We start from the raw sequence: 19,627 nt of genomic DNA on the forward strand, positions 1-19,627 counted from the left end.
GGATGATTGTAGGCAAGGTAGAAAAAAGACAGAGACAAGAGATAGATCTGGGAGAGCTGTTAGCGAATACCAAAGCAGTCCCCAAGTTTATTTTACACAGCCTTTTTATACCCCACGGCGCTGTGGGAAACCAAACCACAAGCTAGGATTAACAACTGCTTCTTATCCAGAGGGTCCCCTGTTCCTTCCTCCAAGGTCGATAGAACTTTCAGCCCTTTGCCTTGAGCTTCAAGTGAGCCTCTCTCCTATGGTTCCAAGCCATAGTAGGCGGAGAAATCTGCCAGGCCCTGACCTGCCTTGACTCTGCCTGACTTTTTACTCAGAAGCAAGCAAATGGCTCCTGACACCTGCGTCACTTTGGTAGTGGCCAAGATCAAGCTTTCAGATGTCTGACCCAGCCATCAATCTCACGAGAGATGAAGGGTGACACTGAGCCTGGACTCTCCTGCTTCCATCTGTGGGGTGCTGGAATTATGCTGTGTGCTATCTCTGGCCATCACTGACTGGTGTGTATCTAGTATCGACAGAGATCAGGACTGCAGTTTTAAAAATCAGTATTATTACTTGCTGAGTAACAGACAGTAGTAAGCATTTATTATCTCCTCCTGGTCTGTTTAGGTCACAGATCCAGGGTCTTCCCTTGCTATATATCAAGTTCAAGGCCAACCTGGATTATAGGAGATTCTGTCTCAAATTGGAAAAATCAAATGAATAAAATAAATAAGAAGATAGGGGAATGAAGATGTCTACAGCCAGTGTTAGCTATGACTCTTTATTCTGCTCCTCTCTCTTAAGGGTAGATTAACCTTTAGATCAATTAATTAACCTTTAGATTCAGGGAAGGAAATAGTACATAGGATACTGAGAACCCACATGGTAACTGGCAAGAACCATCTCCACACAGTTGTCCTCTGACCTCCACATGTATGCTGTCACACATACCCTGCCACACATCCACATGTCATGGCCCCATGTTATAAATGGTTATTAGTTCCATGTTACAGATGAGGAGAGCACACAGCAGTTTAAGTAAGTGGGCCGAGTTCAGACTTACTATTGTAGAGCCAGTATGATCTGATGTGAAATCTAGAGGAGTTGGAAAATAACAGCAATGAAAACCTCTTTCCATTGCATTCTTCTCTCTCTCTCTCTCTCTCTCTCTCTCTCTCTCTCTCTCACACACACACACACACACACACACACACACACACACACACACACTGCCATCATACTGCAGAAATGTAGAGCACTTTGGAGTTTACAAAGAGAATTACTGTGTAAAGTCCTCTGTCATCTGCATAAGCCAGGCTTCTTACTCCTGTCCCACTCAGCGATGGTGGTTAGGGGCAGTGGTTTTTCTATAAAACATGCCTGGAAGGTCTGCATATGGTGATGATATCAGTAGGATTCTGATTCACAACCTGAAGCAGTCTGCCCAGGAAAGCAGCCAGTGATCTACAGCACACAGCCAGCAGTCAGTGGGATTTTTAGGAAGTCGAGCTATTATCTCTAGCAACAATCTTTGGAAGTCAAACAAGAACCCCTGTTGACAATTATCCTCAAGTCACCAGGGTTGTCTAATAAGTGATATCTTCCTCAATATTTGTTCTCTCTGCAGCTTAGGACCAGATGTGTTCCCTGCTCTGTAGCATCCGAATGTCCCAGTACTGGACCCTCCAACAAGGACACAACTCAAGCCTCTTGTTTCTCTCTTCTGCTTCCGAAAACCTAAAGGGCTGAAATAGCTCCAACATTTAGGACATTTCTTCTCCATCAAATTGAAAATCATCTGTGTGCACTGAAGAATCACCCATAAACTTAACCCAGTCGGCTACCACCAAAGTCAATTAACCAACTGCTAAACCAACCCTAGTAACAGACTTACCACTTTGGCCAATCAAAAACTCTCTCTTTATTGTGCTTCCACATAGACTTTGTAAAAATCCTCTCCACATCTGTCCCCTGCAGTACAGAGCCACTTGCAGTCTGTGCCTGCCCCGTTCACAACTCTTCCAACACTCTAGATAAACTCATTAACCTTTCAGTGTGTTTTGCTTATTCGTTCTTTTATGAGAGGGATGGGGGCCCTTACACAGTCTGCTCTCTCACTCTCCTGCCCCAGCCCACTGAGTCTCTTGATTACAAATGTGCATTGCTACACCTAAGTTTCTCTTAAACAACTGTAAATCTTCTCTACTCTTCTGCTTGCCTGAATCTGGGCCAAGTGCTATAGCAAGTTCAGAGTAAACTAGGTGTGGAAGCTCGTGCCTGTAATCCTAGTACTGAGAAGGCTGAAGCAGGAGGATTACCATGAGTTCTCATGAGTTTTAATGATAGCATAGGCTACAGAATGAATTCAAATTCAATCTAAGACTAAGGCAAACTAAAAACTCTCTCTCTCCCCCTTCCCCCCCCCCCCCCACACACACACAAATGGGATAGGAGAAAAAGCTTTTTTTTGACTCTTGGTAGACTAGTCTCTATTTCCACTCAATTTATATTTTTAAAAAGCAAAGTAATAAACCCATGCATTCAGCATGTACATTTGTTCAGTGTCTTCATATGGAAGAGGAGGAAACTGCCCCTATATTTGTCCGTGTGTCTCTGTACCGTTTCTTTTTAAAGAAAACTCCCCAGTTAGCTTTCCTCTTAGAATGAAAACTTGCTGGCCAGAGAGTCAGGCCTCATGGGAAGATTCCTGACACGGTAATCTCTAAACCTGAAACAGGAGTTTTGGTTTGCCTTTGCTAAATACTCTGTGCTAAAAGAGTATTTTTCACACTCCCGACTTCAGCTTCTTCTGAGCCCCGGGTTTTGGCTTCTTCCAAGCTGACATAGCTCATTATCTCAGGAGATTCCCACTTGGCAAGAATGAAACCACCCAGGTCCCAGCAAGCCACCAGTGACAGCCTGAGGGTCAAAGAAAAAAAAAGCAAAAGTCCTTCTCAGAACCTCAGAGGCGTGGTCTAGTGATACCTGCAAGCCCTGTCCTGACGGGCCTTCCCACTGGAAAGAAGCGGTCACTTCGAATCAAGTCTCCTAAAAAGGGGGAGACTGAGTGCTGCTACAATAATGGAGCTCAAGATTAAAAGTTAAGAGACACAGTGTGAAGAGTACCAGGGAACCAGGACTCTACAGCACTTCCCCTCACTCTCCAGCCAACCGAGCAGAGGTTGTGACACCCCAGAGCAAACCCAGGGCCTCTTCCTGGAGCTGCACTTGAACTAAATCAGAGACTCGGTAAGGGGAAGCCCTGAGTTCTTGATTCTTCTGGGGTTACAGAATGAGAAAGAAGAGACCTCTGCTGAACTGATGACAAGAGGAATCGGATGACTGGGCTCTGGCCTAGGATGAGGCTTCAGACAAACTTCGGGAATAGTTAATTCCACTTTCAGGTCCCCACTTCTCTTTGCTTAATTGTAACCATTGTCCTGAGGTTCCTGTCAAATCAATGCTTTATCTCAGGAGTGAGACTCCATGGGTAGCTTCAGATTGGGATAGGCAAAAGCAAGGGTGGGCGCTGCAGGGCTCCCATGATGTGACTGAGCCTCAAGTGCACCGTGATGATCAATTTTCTTCCTTTTTATTTCCTCTCCTGTCCTCTCCTGCCAAGGCCCCACTGTGTAGTCCTGGCTGGCCTAGTACTTGCTACATAGACAGGGTGCCCTTGGACTCAGAGTTCTCTGCCCTCGTAGCATCGAGATTAACGGTATGTCTGTCATACTTGGCTAATGGCTAACTTTTGTTTTCCAGACCACAGAGACAATGTGACCTCGCCCTCACACCGTGCCTTACCCACCATGATCGACTGCACCTTCACACTGAGATAAAAATAGTTGGAATACCCACACCTCACAGAATTTCAGAGCCAAGGGGCACTTAAAATCTCAGTGGCTGGAAAACGATTGACAGGTCTAGGGAGAGAACTCAATCCACAGCAACCCCTCTCCCCTCCCCCCCACATACACACACACAAAGCTGGACACTGTGGCCTATGCTCACAATCACAGCCCTGGGGAGGCTGAGATAGCCATTTACCTGGACCTTGCCAGCCTAGACGAATTGTTGAGCCCAAAGCCATTTTAGTGAATCTGTTTGAAAATAAACAAGGTGGGCAGTGCCCACGCTGGTGGGAGAAGGGATATCTGAGTTTGTCTTCCGGCCTCCACATGCAAAATTCATGTGCACCCCTCACACCTTCATGTGTACCTTCTCACAAAGGAACATGTGTACACACAAACCTAGGAAATGATAGTGACTTTTTGCCTCATAATTCTGTAACAGATTTTTGGCAGGCACTCAAAGATGGCTTTTACTAAATAGCACTGATTCTTCATCTGGGTTCACCAAGTAACTAGGAGCCCAGCAAAAGCCTAGCATCCCTGCCTTCATTTTCCAACTGTATCCTTTGGGAAATCTGTTTATCTATATATGGGCCTGTGAGCTACTCAAGGAGTCTGTAGCGGTTTGGATTAGAAATGCTCCCGCCCCCCTCCCCAGGCTGGTGCTCAGTTGGTGACGATGTCTTGAGCACTGGGGATGGATGCAGCCTCGCTGAAGGATGGACAGCACTGAGTGAGGTTAGGACTCGGACAGGTTAAAGCCTTGGTGATGCTTTCAGTTCACTCTCTGCTTCCTGCTTCTGGTGGCAAAGTGATCTCTCAGCTTCCAGCTCTGGCTGCCACGCCTGCCTCTTGTCACTGACCACTCCCTACCATCATGGCCTCTTATCCCTCTGGAATGAGAAGCCCAAATAAATTCGTTCTTCTACAAGTAGTCTTGGCCATGATATATTTTTTTTAACAGCAACAGAAAATAACAAATACAGAATATCTGTATAAAATCTTGAGATACCTAACTTACTTCATTCCTCCATCTTAGTAGAAGCTACAAATGTGTGTCTTTGTGTCAGCTTTCTGAAATGTCCTGTTCCAGACTTACAAAGCACATCTAAAGATCTCTCCAGCTGTAGCCAGATGGTGGCGCTATATACCCTTAATCCGAGTACTTAGGAGGCAGAGGCAGACAGATCTCTGAGTTTGAGGTCAGTCTCTTCTGCTCAGCAAGTTCCAGGACAGCCAGGGCTACACAGAGAAACGCTATCTCAAAACAAACAAACAAAAAAACAAGCAAACAAAACAAGCAACAACAAATACATCTCCAGTTATCCTAAACCTGCAGTTGCTTTGGATTTCAAGAACATCAGAACCATGCATAACAGACCCCTCCCCCACCAGAGGACAGCCATCTACCATGGCGAAGATGCACCTTGGTACAGGAGTGATTGCGTTCCAGAGACAAGCAGAAGGAATGCCAAGAGCAGCCAACTGTGCCTGCAAACCCCAAGGGAGCCCAGCAAAGAGCTACATGTCAGTTGGGTATCATCTTTTATTTGCTCGAATGCACCCACACAGGCAAATTTAGCCTCTTTAAATTCAATTCACTCCTTCTGTTCCCAACATTCCAGGGATCTTTCAAAGCAGGTTCTGTACCTCCAGCCCCACTAGAGTCAACCTTTGATAAGACGAGACTCCCTCGGCATTCCATTACTTCTTGTGTCTGGGGAGGAAGAGCATAGCCTGTGATAATCAGGACTGCATTGCCTTCGTGTCAGGCTTCCACAGAATTGAGTTAGAGAAGCTCAAGAAAATAACTGAAGCAGAAGAAGAAGGGAGGAGTGAAGGGAGGAGTGGGGATCTGTGGCAACCAGCCTGATGATCCCAATGCAGTGAAGGAAGCAAGACTGTCTGATGAGTCCTTATAGTGTTTACTGATGCTAAGTGTGAAGGTAGATGAGCTGGCTCTTTGTCTGTCACAGTAACTACTCAGTAGTCTGTTCAATGTTTGAGTCCAAAGGATCTGAGGTCTGACAGAGCCTGCAAGCTTTGAGGATCAGAAGGTAGGTTTCTTTGAACTTCTTTATTTTGCAGGCGTAGACAATAGGGTTCATCATGGAGTTTGCATGGGACAACAGGATGCCCAGGCACATTGCAACCTCTGGTATCTCTACATCAAAGTAGGAAACAAAATTGATGATGGACAAAGGCAGCCAGCACACCGCAAACAAGAAGAGAACCAGAAACAGGGACTTCGCTGTCTTGAACTCCCGTCCGTAAAATGCACGCGTCTCTCTGAAGCCAGACAGGTTTTGACTGAGTTTGTTCCGGATGATGTAGAAGATGTCCAGGTAGATGACACACATGACAACCAGGGGGATGAGGATCCAGGTGATGAAGCTGAAGAACACCATGTAATCCAAACCCACCACGGAACGGAAGTGGCACGAGAGGGTGGTGCTATTTTGAGAGCGCTCCAAAGTCACTTTTCTATTCCAGCCAAACATGGGGGTGAGTCCCACCAGAAAGGAAACTAGCCAGCAAAGGCCCAGGAATAGCCATATTCTTCTTTGAGTGGTAACCGTTCTATATCTGTTTGGGTGGGGAAAAATGGTAAGTTCACAAGAAATGACTACCTGGTAGAAAACGAAAGAGACAAAGTAAGCTCTCCCAATTCCCTAATCTGCTGAGGTGCGACACCCATGGCGTAATGTCACTCCAACTAAATCCCATCAGATATGAAGACAAGATGAGAACAGAATTATCAGAGGAAATTCCAGAAACTCCTCTGGAGTATTTTTTTTTAAACACAACAATTGAGAATTATCAGCAGTGTCTACGGCCATACCACCCTGAACGCGCCCGATCTCATCTGATGTCAGAAGCTAAGCAGGGTCGGGCCTGCTTAGTACTTGAATGGGAGAATTATTAGCAGTATGTTTCCAAGAACCAGGCTGCCTACGTGCCTTTCATCCAACCACGGCTCCAAGAATTTCTTTTAGACTTATGTATTTTATTTTATGCATATGAATGTTTTATGTGCATGTATGTTTGTGTGCTTGGTGCCCAGGGAGGTCACAAGAAAGCACTGGATCTCCTGGAACTAGAGTTATGGGCAGGATGGTGCTGGGTGCTGGGAATGGAACCTGAGTCCTCTGCAAGAATAACAGACACTTTAATCTTCCGAGCACCTCTCCAGCCCTTCCCTGCCAGTGGTGTAAGGCTTACCCTGAGTCTTGGGAGCCTCCCCCCAGCCTGCTGGTGTGCTGGGCTCTGCATTGTCTCCGTTTGGCTATTGTCCAGGAGCTCACCAGCTGCACTGTACCCCCACACTTCTGTCTGTCTGTCCCTGCCCCCTTTCCACCTGGGCATCCATTCTGGTGTTTGACTTAACCAATCAGTTTTGTTAAGTTTATGTTGAAGTGTTTCAGAACCCTTAAGAGTTTCATCCTAGGGAATCATCATTTCTGCTTAAACAATCTTTTCTAAATAGCCTAAAACAGACTACAAAAGCATAAAACTAAGGCCTATCTCAACTAAACCTCATAGCTAACTGGAGATACTTCATGACAATCTCCATTTTACTGATGGTGGTGGCACAGCTACCATTTATTAGACGAAGCTCTAGGCGGGGTTTTTCTGAGAACTTTACATTTATTGGCTTTATTTACTTAACCTTATAAAGGTGAAATTATTATCTTCATTTTATAGATCTTAAAGAAATGTAAAGCAGCATCAGGTAATGTACAGAAGCCGGAAGTGGTATTGTTCCGATTGAATGGGGGTGAGCCTGGTTCAGATGCTCAGAACCACTCCGAGAGGTAGAGCCTGAAGCCGAGAATTAACATGGCCAGTGTCAGATCACAAGATCAGGGGGAGGAACCCAGACTTGTTTTCATCCAGAGCTTGTTTGTAGTTTCTATGCCATGTTCTTCCCACAAGCAAAACCGGAAGAAACCAGGGAATGTGATTTCTCATTGGACTGTCCTCTTTGCAGAGTCACAGAAAATGATACTACCATTTTGCAAACAAGAACATCTTTGTCTCAGGAGGGTTTTACATTTCATTAAAATAAAAATATACATCCTAATAATTTTTTCTTTTCTTTTTCGGTTTTTTGAGACAGGATTTCTCTGTATAGTCCTGACTGCCCTGGAACTCACTCTGTAGACCAAGCTGGCCTCGAACTCAGAAATCTGCCTGCCTCTGCCTCCCAAGTGCTGGGATTAAAGACGTGTGCCACCATTGCCCCGCCTTTAAGAATCCTTTTTCAACATTAGGACAGACTCAGACAGAAGATCTACCCTATATCTGTGAAGCCACTTTCTCATCTGCTTATCTCTTATGCCGGTCTTCGACTTCTCCTAAAACAAGATATCCTATCTAATAGGTTACTATCACTTTGAAAACTTGAGATCAGATTTTTTTAAACTAAAAGATACGTTACATTTTCATCGTCTTTGGCTACCCTGGCCAGAAAGCAGACCCCCATGTTCAGTGGAGACAGGCTCTGAGTGCGCCCATCTCCTATTTCTGTGTCTCAGCTCTTCATGTCTAATGTCTTCACAAACCATGTGGTGCAAAGACAGTCACTGCCCTCTTTAAATTTCAAGGGCCAGTTTTGGCTCATTTCCTTGGAAAGGGTCTGGGAGCCAAGCTTGGTAGCTCTACTCTCCAGTCTTCTCTCTAACTACTGACCCACCCCTTCTTCAACCAGGTTACCTGACTGTCAGCTTGACCCGCAGATATCGGTCTACAGCAATGGCCAGCAAGGACATGATGGAGGCGTGGGTGAAGATCAGAAGCACACAGGACATGAAAAGGCAGGCGTAGAAGGGCATCTGGACTTTCAGGCTGACAGCAATAGCCAAAGGTATGACCAGCACCCCAACGGCAATGTCGGCCAGTGCTAGGGAGACGATGAAATAGAACGTGGTGGTCCTCAGAGTGGGGTTCAGCTTGACCACCCAGATGACCAGCATGTTGCCCACTACAGCACAGAGCCCAATGACAGCTTCCATGGTGATGTAGGTGGTTGCCAACCAGTCAGTCGCTGTGGTATTGTCAGCTTCCATGCTGTCTCAGAAAAGCTTCAGGTGGAAGCTTCTGTGTGTGGTTCTTCAGTAGGATGTGTACGGGTCGGCAAACCTAGCTCTTGTCAGACATCTGCCCAGAAGTTAGAATGTCACAACAGTCCGGATAATTCACAACTTGTCCATTCCTTCTGGTGTGATGCTTGCTCTCTTAGAGGCTCTTCTCAGAAAGGGCCCTTTACAGAACCATCAACCTCAGCCACTTATCCCTGCCTTCCCAATAACCTAGAGGATGCAGTTCTATGCAGCCGAATCTGAGAGTGCCACCGGGCAAAGAGCTAGGACTTCTGCTGTCCCCTGGGCCCCAGAGAACTTTCGAGCTCCATCAAGATAAGCACCCCTCTTTAGAGTGTTTCGAGAAGTGAGATAGTCCAAGAGGAAGTACAGGGCCAGGAACCCTCAGAAGGAAAAACAGATGGACAGCGCATCGGAGGCTGGCCTGAGTCACAGGGAGGCAGCTCGAAGAGCAGATGAGAGCCAGGGTCTGTTACTGAAAGCTGACAGTCTCAGCTACGTGAACGGCGGAGGCAGGGGATTACAGGTTCAAGGCCTGTCTTGGTTACAGAGTTAAGGCCAGCCTAAGTAACTTAACAATGTCAAAAGAAAAGAAAAGAAAAGAAAAGAAAAGAAAAGAAAAGAAAAGAAAAGAAAAGAAAAGAAAAGAAAAGAAAAGAAAAGAAAAGAAAAGAAAGAAAAGAAAAGAAAAGAAAAGAAAAGAAAAGAAAAGAAAAAGAAACAAAACAAAACCTTAAGTCAGGGTGTAGGGAGCCAAAGATATATCTCAGAAGTAGAATGTTTGGCTGGCAAGCATGATTCAGGCTCTGATGACAGCCCCCACCACAACCAATATACATCACACCACACACACACACACACACACACACACACACACACACACACAAGTGGTGTGGAGTAATCAGAAATCATCCAGGGACCGGATGAGCTGTGGGTAGAACTGGGTAGAGGGGATGGAAATATTAGCCATAGAATACATCCTCCCTCTGCCTGCTTAGCACAAAGATCTTGTGATAGAGAAAATTGTGGTGTACTCCTTTAATCCCAGGACTGGGGAGACAGAGGCAAGCAGATCTTTGTGAGTTTAAGGGCACCTGGATCCATCTAAAAAATTCAGGACAATCAGGGACAAAACAGAAATTAATTTTTACACACGTCTATGTTTGTATGTATGTGTTGATGTGTGTGGTGTCCATGTGTATGCACATTTGTGTACAGATGCCAATAGGGGTCAGAAAAGGATATCAGATCCCCTCTGCAAGAGCAGCAGGTACACTTAACCCCTGATCCATCATCTCTCCAGCCCTGGTGTTTAAGTGGGGTTTTTTGGGTTTTGTTTGTTTGTTGTTTTACATTTCATCAGCCTCCCCAGTGGCCCTTCTTCTTACTTCTGCTGTAACTGTCTTCTTTCTCTCTTCTCCAGAGGGGAAATTACAGAGAGCGGTTTCTACCAAGAGGCAAGAAAGAATCTTCCTTAAGAAAAAGCAATCGGAATCTTGCCATCATTTGCCACAGACAGAGTGGCAGGGCAGGAGATGGAGTTTTCTTCTCTATCTAAGACTTGTTGGTCAGGCAATCAGCAGCTTCTACATTAACCACAGAAACAAGACGACAGTCTATGTTTTGTTACATTGAAAAGCTAGGCAGACAGGCTGGAGAGATGGCTCAGCTATTAAGAACAGCGGCTGCTCTTCCAGAGGACCAGAGCCGCCACCCCTTCCCACCCAGCAATGTTACTCCCAGAGGTTTCTGCAATGCCTTGGGAATTTCTTTCTTTCAACGGAGAAAAGTCCATTCTTTTGTGTTTTCTGATTAGAGAGAGCATCAGTGAGTTTGAAGGGTGGGAGAGAGGTTTCCACAGGCCCTCACTAGCTTGTCTTATGACTGTGCTAAGTGTCCACTGGGGATTGAAATCCAAAAGGCAATCCGGGAAAGGGGGCAGAGAGGCCAGGATAGACAGCCACCTCACACACCTGTCCCCTCACTGGTACCCAGGGACCCATTCTCTCACATCTCCTGTTACCAGGCCCTGGCTCCTGATAATAGCCTTCACTAGAATTCCCAGGTTAGTGGGGCCTGAGCCTGTCCAGGCTCCCGCCGTGAGCCCACAGCTCCCAGCAGTTCTTGGCTCCGTAATTCCCTTTCACTCCCTTGCCTATGCATGCCCACTAGGTCTAGCTGGCAGATATCTTCCCTGGCCCACTTAGAAAATAAAGTCTCCCTTCAAGACAGTTCTCTGACAGGACCTTGAAGAAAACTTCCTATACCTCCTGTGATGGTTTATATATGCTTGGCCCAGGGAGTGGCACTGTTAGAAGGTGTGACCCTGTTGGAATAGTTATGTTGCTGTGGGTGTGGGCTTTAAGACCCTCATCCTTATTCCCTAGAAGCCAGTATTTTGCTAGAAACTTTCAGATGAAGATGTAGAACTCTTTGCTCCTCCTGTACCATGCCTGCCTGGATGCTGCCATGTTCCCACCTTGATGATAATGGACTGAACCTCTGAACCTGGAAGCCAGCTCCAATTAAATGTTGTCCTTTATAAGGCTTGCCTTGGTCATGGTGTCTGTTCACAGCAGTAAAACCCTAACTAAGACAAAAGTTGGTACCTGGGACTGGGGTACTGCTGTGATAGACCTGGCCGTGCTTTTGTTTGGAAGAATGTGGATTTGGATTTGGAAAGGCATAGAGTGTTTTAAAAGGGGCTTAATGAGCTACCCTAGTAGGAATATGGAAGACTCTTTTGCTGTGAGTGATTTAAACTGTGCAGACCTGACCCAAGAGGTTTCAGAGAATTTCAGTGTGTGGTATAGAGACTGTTTTGTGGTATTTTGATGAAGAATGTGGCTGCTTTTTGCCCCTGTCTGAGAGTCTACTTGAGGCTCAGTTAAAGAGGTTTATATGAATTGCATTGACAAAGAAAGTCTCAAAAAAGCCCAGTAAAAACTTTGTTCTCTGGTTAAATCTCATGAAGAGTATTTTAAACAAGCATTGTAAGTTAATAAAAGGAAAATATAAAATATATGGTTCAAATATTAAAGGGGAACAGGAAGTTAAATAGAATCCTGTGCTCAAGGATATTAAATTGAATTAAGGAAGTGGGACTTTGGGGCAAGATCCTGCCCAGCTAAGTGTAGACCCAGGCATGATGGTGCACACCGTTAATCCCAAGAGATAACGCCAAGGAAGAGAGATCTGCGAAGCACCAGGAAGAGAGCCTATGAGAGGCTTTGGTGAAGCATAGCTGCAGCGGAAGACCCCAGCGTATCGGAGATGCCAGTGCCATGGGATGACCACCAAGAACAGCATCGGCAGTGGAGTGGATCAACCTGAGCTTAGAGTGCTACAGCGGGCAGAGCTGGAAAAATGACACCAGCCCTTTGGAGGATCCCAGAAGGTCCTGTGTGGATGCCAGACATTGAAACAAGAAGCTGCAACACTGAAGTTGCCTTGAAGACCCCAAAATGGGATATCTGCTAAGGAAAGCGCTAACAGGGAATGGAACCAACCCAGAGGAGAAGTTTGATGCAGTCAACAAAGATGAAAAGGAATTGGAGATTTAAAAGACTGCTTTGATATCAGCTATGGAGATGCAAACTTTGGAGTTTGCCCAGCTGGTTTTTTGTCTTGCCTTGGGGATTACAGTTAAGTGATTGAATGAATCTCAGAAGAGACTTTGAACTTCAGACTTTAAACATTGTTGAGATTGCTATAGACTGTGGGAACTTTGGAAGTTGGACTAAATGTATTTTGCATTGTGCTATGTTTAGGTATGGCCCCCATAGGCTCATACGTTTGGACAAGCCTATGGGGACCAGGAAGTGGAATGTGATGGGTTGTATATGCTCAGCCCAGGGAGTGGCACTATTAGAAGGTGTGACCCTGTTGGAGTAGGTGTATTACTGTGGGTATGGGCTTTAAAACCTTCATCCTAAGGAACCAGGACCTGATAGGCACTCTCCAAAGCACCAGAGAGTGTTCTGGAGTTTTATAATAAAATAACATTTTATTATTTGTGGTCTCATCTAATGTCTTCTGAAGAAAATGACAGTGCTTGTTAAAGATTAGCAAGAAGAGGCCCTTGAAGGTTAAACTGACCAAGATAGCACAGTTAGGAAGTGGCAAGCTGACATTCAAACCCATCTGGCTGGCTTCAGACCTGGTCTCTGAGCGGTAGCCCTTAGAAACGACCGACCATAATATGAAGCTGTCACAAGTACAAGGAGCCCCTCTGTTGGATGTCACTATGGGATCAACATTAGGAAGAAATTAATATTACAAAATATGATGTGTAGGCCACCAAGATAGTGACACTAAAGCATACATATGAGATAGATTCAGTGCCTGCTCCAAAATAGGAAGAAATGGGAGGAGCAGAGAAAGAGCCCACATAAGCAGGCCACTGGTGACGGCGCTCTGGATCTCACAGAAGACCATTTATAGGACCAGAGTGGGGGAAAAGAAAAGCTCTATTTATGAAAGTTCTTAATAGTGACTTGAAGATAAGTTCAGATTTCCCTGCCATTTTTTCCATCTGAAAGGAGGATCATCACGATTTTCAGTTCTACCCAGGAGAGCTTGATCTCTACACAAGGGAGACACGGATGGACTCTGACGAGTGATCAGTCTGACAAAGTGACCCAGGTCCAGGACAAGACCTCTCAAGCTCTGGCCTAGAGCACCACATCATAGCTCAGCCACTGGCTGCATAGCATCCGGCAAAGGCTGACCAGAGAGAGTACACACATGGGCAGCTTCTCAGAAAAGCCTAGAAAATCTCAACGGCCAGTCTTAGACAGCAAAGCATATGAGGCGAGACCAGGGATGGGCTTCAGAACCCAGAATTGCCCAAGCCGCAGCCAAGACCGGATGTTGGGCAGCCGGAAGTGGAGGCTGCTGCTTAGCTGCTTAGAGCTGACACAATGCTGTGGGCATAGAACTGTCTACTCACTTCCTCTTGACACCATTACCACTTCCCTCAAAGCCTGATGCTTTTACAGACCTTGCTATCTGCCAGTGAACAGCAGGGCCTTAGGCACTCAGAGTCATCCTGAGGGGGTCTTCTCCTCGTCCCCTTTTACATGCTCCCTTCCCACTCTGTCAAACTCCAGGTAAGACGCTAAGATTTCCGGCGGCTTCCCACACTCACTGGTCTGGAGTCCCAGGCTGCTCTTAGGGCTGGCTAGGCTGAGGCCCTTTCAACTCACAGGACCTGGGACTCTGAACACGCAGGGTTCTCTCAGTATCAGTAAAAATGAAAAGGATGGATAAGACTAAGAAACCCAAGGCTCCTGTAACTTAGGTTACAGGAAATCCTGCTCAGGGCTATGTGCCCCCCTCCCCCACCCCTTAGCTGTCTCAACCACACCCAAGGGAGCCAGGCCTCCAAGCTCAAGAGAAAGTCTAATGCAGCAGTTCTCAGCCTGGGGGTGCTAACCAGTGACCCCTTTATAGGGGTCACCTAAGACCACCAGAAAACATACATATTTACATTATGATTTATAACAGTAGCAAAATTAAAGTTATGATGTAGCAATGAAAGTTATGATGTATGAAAGGGAATTGTATTAAGGTGTTGTATTATTAGGAAGGTTGAAAACCACTGGCCTGGAAGATTCAGCTGTCCCTAACATTCTTCCAGATTATAGGCTCTCAAAACGTGAGTATGTCTTTTCAACTAGCTGTGTCAGCTTGAGGTTTGAGTAATTGAGATTTGGCTAAGGTGCTATGCTCAGACATGGCCACCAGATGGCGGCACATTCCCACCGTCCCCGGAAACACAAGCTACCACTAAGGAAAGAAAATGGGAGGGCTCAAAACCGGCCTCAGCCAACCACCTCGGACTTGCATGGGAGGCCCGGATTTGGAAGGAGGGTCGGTAGGGGTCTGCCTATGGTCAGTGCAGTCGAGTCCCACATAATATTCTGATCCTCTGGACTCAAGATGGACAGCAAGCAGCATGAACACAAAAGTTTTCACACACACACACACACACCACAAAAAAGTTTTGCATTTTACTCCACAAAGCAGGAACAGTTGCTCTCAGCAAACAGAGGAGAAATCTGCTCTGGTAAAGAGCACGTTCTACAGTAGAAACCAGCCTAGTCTGGTCTCCTGACTTAAGTCAGGAGCCTCTGCTGCCATGAGAAATTTGCCGTAAGTAGATCTCACTGGGTTGTGCATTGTTGGTCCTTTCCCCGTACCCTCCAATCCCTGACCCATCCTCCTGTGGGCACAGGGCCCTCTGGTCCCTGTCCCGACCCTTTCAAAGCCCATGACTTATCCAGACGTCCTTGAGCCTCTTCAGACACGGCCTCCTTGTCCCAGCCTCAGGCCTACAGTTACCCAGTCAAGTCAGGGACACACAGCCACAGTCTCTGAGGCTCATCCTCTGATTCCACACAAGTCAACTGTGGGCCCTGATGTCACTCTCAGTGACCTTTATGTAAGTAAGCACTAGCCAGCAGGGGCTTGTCCAACAAACCCAGGACAGAGCACCGCCAGCCGTAGATGTTAACCGTGGAACTGCGCCTTGGCCTGCTTCTTCTCAACCCACTGTACCCTTAAATGAGTTGAGTACATTCTCCCTGACACAGCAAGAAACCAGCAGCCTCTACTACTTGGACGACACGCCTTCCCCTCTCACTCCACAAGGTCCTTCTGTCATGAGTGTGTGAACCCTGCCGTGGACAGGATGCTAGTGACACGGCCCAAGCGCCTTGCTTGGCGTTTTATACCCGTCACTTATGACCATGTGCCAAACCTGATTGTAAGTGCTGCTAACTCATTTCACTGGTGAGGACAGCAAGGCCTGATGAGAGGCGGCTGTCGGTATCAAGTGGCGGAGCCAGGATCTGAACCTGCATTAGTCATTTCTCAAATTTCTTTGACAAAATCTTCAACAAAAGTAACTTAAGGAATAGAGGGAGGGAAGAGAGTTTAAAGGGTACAGTCAACTACGAGGGGAAAGGAAAAGGCCCGAATCTAAGTCAACTATCTTAGTTTCAAACCTAAGCCCTTTCCAATGAATTGCACAAGAACAGGTACCAAACCTAAACTGCCATTGGGCAGAAACGCTTCAGTGTGTGAAAGGGTGTGGGTGATCCATGGGTTGGGCCAGCTACTGAGAACAGGATTTTTTTTTTTTTGGCCAGTTTTCCGGTTTCCGGTTTCTCCCATTAGGCTGTGGTGTAGTGGAGGGCAGCCAGCCAATGCTCCCTCAGCCCTCTCCAGCCCACACCCCTGTATCTAGTCCTTGGCCGGACAGCATCAGGAAACCACATTACTTTACTTCCTGCTGAACGGTTCTCCCCAATAACTTTATTTCCCTCTGCTTTTCATGAAAGCTATTATTATACCAAGTCTGTCTCAGTATTTCATCATTCTGATTAAAGATACTATATTGTTATTGTTTATACAGAAGGTTTAAGAGACCAATTTTCCTGAGTAGTTTAGTTCTGGGAAGGATGTTGCTTTTCAGAATACCTCTCCGGCTCTGTTAGCTTAGGAGTGTAGGTTGTTTTTGCAACGGGCAGCCAGGAGACTCAGAGTGGGGAGTGGGTCACCCCAAGCCATGCTTGGCTCAGCAATCAGAGTTCCCTTAAAAAATTTTTTCTAGTGAAGCTACTTGCATTGTCTCGACTTCAATCTCCTAGTATCCCTTTTTAAATTATTTTTTATTTTTATGTATGTGTGTGCACACACTCGTGTGAAAGTGGTGTAGAGTCCAGAAACCATCACCACTTGCAGCTGGAATTTTAAGCACTCAGGACCACCTGGTGTGAGTTCTAGTAACCGGAACTCAGGTCCTGTCAGAGAGTGGTGTCTTAGGGTTTCTATTGCTGAGAAGGGACACCATGACCACGGCAACTCTTATAAGGAAAACATTTAGTTGGGGCTGGCTTACAGTTCAGAGGTTTAGTCCATTATCATCATGGCAGGAAGCATGGCGGCATGCAGACAGACATGGTGCTGGAGAAGGAGCTGAGAGTTCTACATCTGGCTCTGCGGGCAGCAGGAAGAGACTATGAGCCACTAAAGCTGGCTTGAGCTTCTGAGACCTCAAAGCCAACCCACTAGTGACACACTTCCTCCAATAAAGCCACGCCTACTCCAACAAGGCCACGCCTCCTGATACTGCCACTCCTCTATGAGCCTAAGGAGGTCATTTTTATTCAAACCATCACAAGTGGCAATTGCTCCTAACCACTAAGTCAAATCTCTAGCCCTGGCTCCTGGTTGTCTAGTTGTTATGCTCTGTTCTTTTATTATGAGCACATGCGTTTGGGAAGAATGCAAGACACAAATGCAGCGCACATAGAAGGAACATTGGTGTTGTTTCCCATTCACCGTAGGGATTTGTGCAATCTTAAATATAAAAGATACCCAGCCAGATGCAGTTATACATACTTGTAATCCCATAAGCTGGGAGGCTGGGGCAGCTTGAACTCTGCAAATTCAAAGCCAGAGTGGACTGCCATGGTCCCAACGTGAGACCCAGTCTCAAGAAGCAAAACAACACAAAGCTCTGTCATTTTAATCGAGTGTCTTGGAGAGGACTCAGTACTTGGGGTACTGATGCCCAGAAGTACCCGGGATGGTGCCACACACAGCGCGATGGCACAGTCCTTACGGGCAGAGCTCATTCATCATTATATGTACAACTAATTCCCAGGAAGGATCAAAGGCACTGGTGGGCAGCCAGTGGTTCCTCCCTCACAACAGGACCCCACGTCAGCTTCTGCCGCCCTCTCTTGGAGCACTGTTAAGCTACTTTGGAGTTAGACTGCTTCTACTGCCTGGTCAGCTTCTTATTCAACTTTGGACCTCCCCTGTCTCTTAACACATTATCCTAAAAGCATCTGAAGCCTAATAAAACACCTGGCAACATGGGAGACCTGCTTTACGTTTGAGTTGAATACATATATTATTTCCGGGTCTGCCTCCCCCCCAACGCCCCACGCACACCCCATCCTGGCCCAAGAGCGTGCTCACCATGTCACTGTGTTGGGTAGAAGCTGGGAGGAACAAGGAACAAGAGGGTCAATTTTTGTTTCTTTGTTGCATCTTTTTGCTGCAGTCCTTAGCACCATGTGACTTACTCCGTCTGGTTAAGAGGTCCTTAGAGAGAATGCCTAACCAAACAGTTTGTGGCTTCTCTGTGTTCGTTTACCACCGCAGGTCCATCCTCTCTTCACTGTGACTTGTCTAATCTGATGCCACAGGCACCTTTTCCATGTTCCATGATCAGAGCTCTGTTATTTGTTCTTGGCCCTGCTCTCTTGTCTTCTTGCTTTTTCTGTATGGCCCAGACCTGCTCCTGATGCTACACTCATCACTTTTCTTGTCCCAAATCGATGTTCACAGTGAGATTTTAGGGCACACGTGTGCTAGAAGTGGAATCGAACATGAGAGAAAACTGGTGTCCAAAGTGGCCAGCCAGAACATTTATCTCTTTGCTCATTCTGGTGCCCACCCCCAGATGGACACCCTAGGACCACCCAACCAACCAGTGATTCACTGCATGAGGGTGTCGCGGCCAGTCTCCCTGCCTTGTCCTTCCAGACTTAGGTGCCAGCCAGTCACATCACGTCGTCCTGCCATCACCTTCCAGACCTTCAGCACTCAAGCCTGTGCCAGTCCTCGGCCTCGGGGAGGTGCCTGCATGGAGCCAGCTCACGTCCCACTGCTTGCACACACACACACACACACACACACACACACACACACACACACACACACACACACGGTGCTTCTGCCTCCAGGTGTCAGGCCTGTCCCACTGCATGTACGCCCTGAGGCCCAGCCCCAGAGAAGGAATCAATGCGGCTGGCTGCCAGCGCGTGACTCAGAGGTTGAACATGCCACGTCCTTCTTGTTTTGCGAGCCCTGTTTCTAAGTGGATAACCTTGGCCACGGTGCCCAGTCTCCCATGTCTTTAATTCCTCTTTGGTGAAGGAGGAAGATTATTCTCTGGGACATGAATGAAGTAAAAAACAGCTGGAGCAGGGTCTGGCCGGCTCTGGTAATTACTAGAGTCCCACACCCGTGCTCTTCCTGTGGACCTCACTGGCACTCTGCCAGGGACTCCTCATGAGGTACTTGACAGATACCAAACCAACAAAAGCCATCTCTACCCACAGACCCTCTGTGGACCGTGAACTGCAGGCTTGCTGAGTACCTGGAGGTGGGAGCTGTCTAGATTTGGCTTTCCTTGACACCTATCTCTCCTCTTTTGTTGAAGAAGCTTTTTGCCCCAAATCCTCTGTTGGTTTTTCTAGTTTCAGAAACTGGATTCACCCAAAGGCGCAAAGGTGCCGGCAGGAAGACAATGATGTCTTCCCCTATCTTTTCCACTTGCCAGGAAGTGAGTCGCTTGACAGCAAGAGGCTTGTGCCATAATCCGGCAGTGGTGCCGCCCCCCTTTGTGAGCCCTGGAGAAGGACGGCCTGGGGGTCTGACTGCAGGCAGTTCCTTAGACAGGCAGGATGGAGCACCCGCAGCTGCTCGGGCCTCCGGGTTACTGCAGGTGAAGCCTGGCTATCTCAAGAGCAGCCCTATTCAGAACCATAATCACAGTTTCTGTGTCTCACCTGTCACTCATTCTGGAGAGCCTGGCAGAGGGCTTGGCACTTTTCAATGCTATGAAAAGGCCACCTCTGGGCAGGGTGTGAAGGTTGATGA

General features: G+C 46.9%; 1 protein-coding gene across 1 annotated transcript; it reads right to left on the reverse strand.

Moving 5' to 3' along the window:
• Positions 1 to 2,470: 2,470 nt before the first annotated feature.
• On the reverse strand, positions 2,471 to 9,303 carry Adora3 (adenosine A3 receptor). The gene is made up of 2 exons (XM_052179545.1): positions 8,559 to 9,303; positions 2,471 to 6,428 (listed from the first exon to the last, which is right to left on the reverse strand). Exons 1-2 carry the CDS (start codon positions 8,909 to 8,911, stop codon positions 5,822 to 5,824), a joined length of 960 nt encoding a protein of 319 aa, XP_052035505.1. The 5' UTR covers positions 8,912 to 9,303; the 3' UTR covers positions 2,471 to 5,821.
• Between the last annotated feature and the right edge of the window lie 10,324 nt (positions 9,304 to 19,627).

Source organism: Apodemus sylvaticus, chromosome 4, assembly GCF_947179515.1.
Source record: "Apodemus sylvaticus chromosome 4, mApoSyl1.1, whole genome shotgun sequence".
In the NCBI taxonomy this organism is placed as follows: domain Eukaryota; kingdom Metazoa; phylum Chordata; class Mammalia; order Rodentia; family Muridae; genus Apodemus; species Apodemus sylvaticus.